Below are 7,500 nucleotides of genomic sequence, written 5' to 3' on the forward strand. Positions count from 1 at the left end.
TGTTTAGGATCCTGTCGGTTACCGGATCCACTGCTCAATATCCTGCCGGATCTGGAACCAGATACCGGATCCTACGAAAGGGTTGAAACACATAGCCTACTCGCACACGTGGCCCCTTTTTATTACGCTGGCTCAAACTATTTTTTAGACTCATTGGCTTACTGCCACACTGCCTGCAACAGCCGCCTCCAAAGGGCTTTCACTCCATGCAGCGATTGGGGTTGTGAAAGACTGACTGAAAAGCCAAGGCAAAGGTAAAAACTAGAGATGCACCAGATCTGGATTCTACCGGATACCGGATCCACTGCTTAAGATCCTGCCGGACCCGGACCCTGTGAAAAACCTTATTATCCTGCCGGACCCGGAACCGGATCTTGGATCCGATGCATCTCTAGTAATTATACATAGTACTACTTGCAAGATTGTGCTCCATCCATTTTCATTTCTTATAGCCCAACAACTTCCTTCATTATTTCAAATGCTATTATGTCATACGATGTATGATGTTCATCATGTCTCACTGTTACAGCAACACCCTACAGCAACAAATATTTACGACCCTCTGGTGACCTTCTGATAAAGGCAGAAGCTATACCATCAAAACATATCAGCTAAAAGATGAAAAAGATTCTGCTCACAATAGATGTAGTTAATTAAGGTTGAGGGTTATCCACTGTCCAGCAAACATTGCTTACTGTAAATCAGCCCAGTGTGCATAATAATCTTAACCCCTTCATGCAGAGACTCTGTTACAATGTTACACAGCAATGTTGTTATGATGTACTGAAGTTTCCTTTTTGGGGGGGGGAGCAAACAGGAGAGTTGGACGTCTTGAGACTCTCAATACTTTTTGGTCTCTGGTCTTAAAGTGATACTGTCTCATTTTTGGAAATAAGCTTATTTTACATCTCCCCTTGAGTTAAATAATAGGGTTTTGCTGTTCTCCTATACTTTCGACCGTTCTCTGGGTATGGCAGTGCAAATTTTACCTCCAAGCTAGCAGTTAACATTGAGTCCTATGAGACCAGCCGGTGACTAACTGGTCTCATAGGACTCAATGTTAACTGCTAGCTTGGAGGTCAAATTTGCACTGCCAAACCCAGAGAACGGTTGAAAGTACAGGAGAACAGTAAAACCCTATTGTTTAACTCAAGGCGAGGTGTAAAATAAGCTTATTTCTAAAAATGGGACAGTATCACTTTAAAGCTTCCTTTGTTTCAGACAAGAAAACGTTTTATCTTTTACCTGACATGTTTCGACAGTCAGACTTTTCCAGACTTTGCCACTCAGACCATGCACGCTGTCTCACACCTGGACCACCATCCTGAGGCCACAACTCTAACAGCAAGAGGTGTGACCAACCTGTCAAAATTGACAGGAAGGTCACACCTCCTCAACATCAGCTGTTTTAAAGTATGTCACACTTCAACATCCACGTGACCCTCTGATGAAGACTGAAGTCTCACCGTTGAAACATGTCAGCTAAAAGATACAACTTAAACATGTCTAAAATTGATCTAGCAAACAGTAAGTCAGATCGCTGACGATCCTGTCTGCACTAAAAGGATTTTGAACAAGGGTGGCATGGATAAGTAACTCACCTCAGCCGTGCCCCTGTGCCCCATAAGTTAACTCAACTCAAGGCTTAAGGCTTTCTCAAGTTGAGTTAACTTACAAACGTAAGGCAGCAGGGCAACTTACTTTTTTACGCTTAACTGGCTGCCATGTTTTACAGTGTATAAGGTTTTTGAACAAGGGTGGCATGGATAAGTAACTCACCTCAGCCGTGCCCCTGTGCCCCATAAGTTAACTCAACTCAAGGCTTAAGGCTTTCTCAAGTTGCGTTAACTTACATGTTTAAGGCTGCAGGGCAAATTACTTTTTTACGTTTAACTGGCTGCCATGTTTTACAGTGTAAAAGGTTTTTGAACAAGGGTGGCATGGCTCAGTACCTCACCCCGGCCGTGGCCCTGCCCGTGGCCGTGCCCGTTCCTGTGCGCTTGTTGGCGTCGCGGTTGGTGCTGCCGCTCCGAAAGCTTCCTCTCCAATCCCTTGATGTCTGAGTCCAGCTCCGCCTCGAAGGCACTCAGCTCTGACACCAGCGTAGCCTGGGCAAAAACAGAAAAAAAAACACACATCACTCAACTCTGACGCCAGTGTAGCCTGGGGAAAATAGAACACAATCACTCAGTCACACCCCAAAACATTATGAAGAAATTATAACATAATGGCTATGGTTTTTCATGAAGACCTCTAAAGAATAGGACTTCATCATTTTTTTTATTGTTAACGTTAATGTCAATCAACTACACATGACAACAATTCAATGTTGTAATTGTGGAGGCGCAGTACAGTGTACTTGTCATTGTGGTCTCCTCACAAAATGTAATTTGCTTCCAATAAAAGCAAATGTTTATTGCATTGTCACTAAGCCTGACTACAGACCCTTTAGTAGATACTGTTTACTGCAAATGCTATCCTACACATAAACACAAACACTTCTGCACCCGCACACACGCAATATACCACACAATGTCTTCAGAAGGCTTGGGGAATTCATCCTTCCTTATTTCTTTACTTTCCCCTGCTCAATTTGGTGTGTGGTGAGAACTCAATTGTACTGTAAAATGGCTACCATTGAGGGTTGGGACCACACTTGGGTGGGTACCCCAGGAGCGGGGTTACCATACTTTTGATGGTCAGTGAGGTCCCCCTTAGTTTAAATATTATAATGTAGTGGTTTGTGTCCTTCTTGTTACCATGGGTTAGTTCACATAATAGTTAGACTAGTTGCACATACCATAACGTCCTTACAGTTAAGACTTGATGTATCAGAACAATATACTGTACATTTTTATGATACAATAAGACTGTTGATCTCAGGAGCAAGATTCAGCAACATATCTACTGGCTTTTAAATTAAGCTAAAGTTATTGAAATGCATATGGTATATTGCCAATCAACCTAAACAGAATATCCAAAATGTCAGCTTTAAAGGGACACTGTGTGAGATTTTTAGTTGTTTATTTCCAGAATTCATGCTGCCCATTCACTAATGTTACCTTTTTCATGAACACTTACCACCACCATCAAATTCTAAGTATTCATTTGCACTTTTCATACATGAAAAGGGGGATCTTCTCCATGGTCCGCCATTTTGAATTTCCAAAAATAGCCATCTTTAGCTGCAAAAATGACTCTAATTGGACCATACTAGAACATTTGTTTATTACTTAGTAAACTTTCAAGTAAAGATAATTTGGCAATAGGCAGCCCATTTTCAATTCAGCACAGTTGCAGTACATTTTTTGACCATTTCCCGCAGTGTAAATTAATGCATAACAGTCCAACTCCATATATCCAATATAGCAGGGCTATTCAAATGGCGGCCCTGGGGCCAGATGCGGCCCCTGGACAGCAAGGTTCTGCCCCCCCCACAAGCCACTTGAAATACAGAATAATTTTTTGGCATTTAGAGATAAAAGTATGGCTTCCGTTATCGTGCTGAAACGGGACACGGGACGTTAAAATGCAGGAAATTACATCTAAGAAATGCAAAATTTTCTGTTGGAGGACCCCCAGACTTCAATGAAGTCTCCCATATTTTGTTCATTGACAGTCAGCAACCATAATACATACGTATAGTTCGGCCCCCTTACTGGGAGGAATTTGAAAAACTGGCCCTTGACATTTAATTGAATACCCCTGCAATATAGTGTTGCACAGTATGCTACCCACCTCTATTGAAGGAGAACGCGGGGGCTCCGGAGCCCTGACTGGAACCCTCAGTGGCGCTCTCTCTGGAACCCTCTCTGGAACCCTCTGCACCTCAGGCTGTGAACAGAAAATATGCACATGTAACCTAAGAGCCGTGGCCTAGTGAAAGAAAGTGAAAGCGAAGTGAAAGCCCATTGGGAAACTCCAACTCCCATTGTCATTGTGACACAGCACTCCACAGCACACAAGTGAACACTGCACGCTGCACACAACAAAATTGCATTTATGCCTCACCCGTGCAAGGGGGCAGCCCTCAGTGGCGCCCCATGGGGAGCAGTGCGGTGGGACGGTACCATGCTCAGGGTACCTCAGTCATGGAGGAGGATGGGGGAGAGCACTGGTTGATTACTCCCCCCACCAACCTGGCGGGTCGGGAGTCGAACCGGCAACCTCTGAGATGCAAGTCTGACGCCCTAACCGCTCACCCATGACTGCCCATTAGTGGTTAATGAGGTGGGCTTTATATCAGAGGGTTGCGGGTTCAAAGCCCACCCTTCCACTCCCTATCTCACTCCCGTGGCTGAAGAGCCCCTGAGCCAAGGTGCCTAACCCCACATTGCTCCAGGGACTGTAACCAATACCCTGAATGATTCGCCAAACTGTTTCACTGCAGGGTGATGACCAGCACAGTCACCATGTACTTAAACAGCACCAATGATACCCTGTACTTTGGATAAAAGTGTCAGATAAACGCAATGTAATGAAAAGTAAAATGTAAAAGAAAAACATAATCGTACTCATCTGCACTGATATAGCTTTGCCTGTGTAGTTAGATTTTTTTCCTCACACATTGTACATGCAGTATATGTTGCTCATTTCAAAGTCACTTTGAATACTACACTACATTTCACTACACTACACTACACTACACTACTCTACACTACATTACACCACACCACACTACACCACACTACACCACACTACACTACACTACACTACACTACACTACACTACACTACACTACACTACACTACACTACACTACACTACACTACACTACACTACACTACACTACACTACACTACACTACACTACACTACACTACACTACACACATGCATCAACTAGTCACACATAACACACACCATAACACGCTGGTAGAAATAGTCTCTGCCTGAGTCCATTGCATTCTTTGGGTCAGCTATGACCCAAAACTGTCATGGACAAAAAAAGATACTACGCATAAACATGTCATTTGAGGCCTATGTTTGCCCCTGTGATTACATTTATTTCAGATTTATACTACAAACAAGGAAACGTGGCTTTGAAAACGCACAGTGGATTCCTAGTCAAATCTCCAAGTATGGATGGAATACTTTCACCTTTTGTACAAACATTCAGTACAGTACATGTGTGATTCACCACATACTCTACTGTAAGCTTACATGTTGAGATCATACGTACAGTAGTACAAACCAGAAGTTTCTTAAAACACCCGACTGAACTGTAGCCTACCGGACTCGCGTCGCGCCATCAATTTTCTAGCGCGTTACCGTACACGGTTCACCGTAGCTGACCCAACGTAGCTGACCTAATCAGTGAGGAAGCTGCGGAGAGCAGAGGAGAGCAGAGGAGAGCGATGCCTTGTATATGACGTGCCAAACAAGACCCAGACAGTGGGAATCACACACACACACACAGGATCCAGGCAAGGCCTCTCCTTTAAAGGGCTAAAAAAGAAAGCCCTCGCAGCAAGATCCCTCAATTTTCCTGCCCGCTTTTTCATGAGCCTGAAAAGACCTTGGCAGGACGAGGCGGCTCTCGGAGCCAAGTCCTGAAGAGCATCCACAGAACTTAGGGCTGTAATGATATTGTATCCAAACGACTTAAAGAAACTCCCGCACACAGACCATTTCGCTGTTCTTTCTTTAAAAAACGACGTTTCGAGTACCGAAACGTCGTTTATAAAAGAAAGAACAGCGAAATGGCCAGTGTGCGGGATTTTCTTTAAGTTGTTGCAGAGTGACCCATGGTGCCATCTCCGACGCACCTGCCAGCTGAGGTGTGCGAAAAAAGTCTAAGTTTATTGTATCCAACCGAGAAATCGTAATACGCATGATACTGTACTGTGATACAAGAAGGCAGTATTGTGATTACACCCCTTCAAAGTTCTATCACCCTTCAGTCCAGAAAACAAAAGCATAAGGCAAGTTAATTAATTTAAAGACTATACATTTAAAAAAAATCTTGGGTGTATCGAACCGTAAGACAAAAATCGTCATGCGAACCGAATCATGAGTTGAGTGTATAGTGTTACAGCCCTACACAGAAGTCAAATTCACACAGCACTTCACTTCAGCCCGCAGCAGATCACAATACAAACAATACAGCAAGTCAGACGATGATGTCACCTACCAAGGATGCGGGACGCAACGCGGCCGGTAGTTGAGAACACACACAGTAAAAAGTTGTGAAAAAGAAAAAAAAAGTGAGGATTCTTCTGACCCAACAACAGGCAGTGAATATCTGAGGCGCAGCCTAACCTGACGACATCCCTGGAGCGGAAGAGAAGAGAGTGACTGTGAAAACTGGCTAGATTGGAAGCCGACAGGGGTGGGGGACAAAGGGGACAGTTGTCCCGGGCCCAGGGACAGAGGCGATCCCAGAATTGGGTTCTCATCATATTGTATGTATTGGGTGTGGGGGGGGGGGGCCCTTTCAGATGCTTTTCTGCTGGGCCCAGCCAAAGCTGTCAGCGGCCCTGCTTGCTAGATTGGCGGGGTGCAGTAGTACAGTAACGCGGCCAGTTAACAGGCTAATCGGCATCACAAGACACCCCCCTGGCCTGCCCTGAGACGACTTCTGGGGCATGCTCCGTCCGTGCTGGAACAATGACTCCTTTTCTTCCACCACCACCACCACCCCCCCACCCCCCTCCACTGCCAGAGCTCATTCTCTTCCCTGTAGGGATTGGAACGCGGTGACAAGACTGTCTCCAACTGTGTGGCCCAGCCCAGACAAACAACTTCACAACTAACTCCCGACTCCCTAATGACTCAATTTACTTGAAGTTACATTATCCGAAAACAACCTTCTCTTTGCTACTGAGTGAACACAACTGTAGCCATGGGCCCGGGGTAGAACAGAGCCTGGTGAGTCAGACTATAGCAGTGGGTCTTAACCTTTTTTTAACCCCTTAAGACACTACCCCTGTTAGAAATGAGCTGTTACTGGAATGGCAATGACCAAGTTGTAATGTATTACGAAAGGCCCTGTGCACGGTCATAGTGTTGTAGTACTATGGTAGTTACATTTTTTAATTGACTATTACAACGTCACAGTGGCAGGACGGTGCCTAGTAAGAGGCTACCAAACACACTCATGACATCATCATATGCCTCCTAATGCCCACTTGACCTTCCCCCTCCCATTATTAAACTAGAAGCACTCAGAGAGCGCAGACCTCCACCAAGAAAGCTGCTTGATACATTTGACTATGTTACACCCTAAGTCTTTCTGCCTTGTTTTTGTGGTGTCCCCGCAATTCAATTTCTGGTCACTAGGGGGCATCTGGATGGTGAAGACTCTTTTGAAAGGTCCTGGTTCCGGTTCGTGATCCGGATCACCACCAGAATTTCCTCACTTCTTCCTTGGGTCATTACCAACAGCAAGAATAGTAGAAATTCACAAGGGAGTTTTGATAGTGCAAAGGAACAATACTGCAAGAGCAGAGTTGGATATTGCAAATTTTCATTTTCGAGGGGCGTTTTATGCACCCTAATGTG

At 44.7% G+C, this 7,500-nt stretch overlaps 1 protein-coding gene across 9 annotated transcripts in view; it reads right to left on the minus strand.

Annotated features, from left to right (window-relative positions):
- The window catches only part of sorbs3 (sorbin and SH3 domain containing 3), a 112,463-nt gene that overhangs the window by 21,282 nt on the left and 83,681 nt on the right, over window positions 1-7,500 (minus strand). For all 9 annotated transcript variants that reach the window (XM_063194874.1, XM_063194873.1, XM_063194871.1 and 6 more), the window contains 2 exons: window positions 3,739-3,834; window positions 1,953-2,108 (listed from right to left, as the gene is read on the minus strand). In XM_063194874.1, the coding sequence (XP_063050944.1) occupies window positions 1,953-2,108; window positions 3,739-3,834 (252 nt within the window). The remainder of the gene's footprint in view (window positions 1-1,952; window positions 2,109-3,738; window positions 3,835-7,500) is intronic.

This window comes from Engraulis encrasicolus, chromosome 3 (assembly GCF_034702125.1).
Source record: "Engraulis encrasicolus isolate BLACKSEA-1 chromosome 3, IST_EnEncr_1.0, whole genome shotgun sequence".
Classification (NCBI taxonomy): domain Eukaryota; kingdom Metazoa; phylum Chordata; class Actinopteri; order Clupeiformes; family Engraulidae; genus Engraulis; species Engraulis encrasicolus.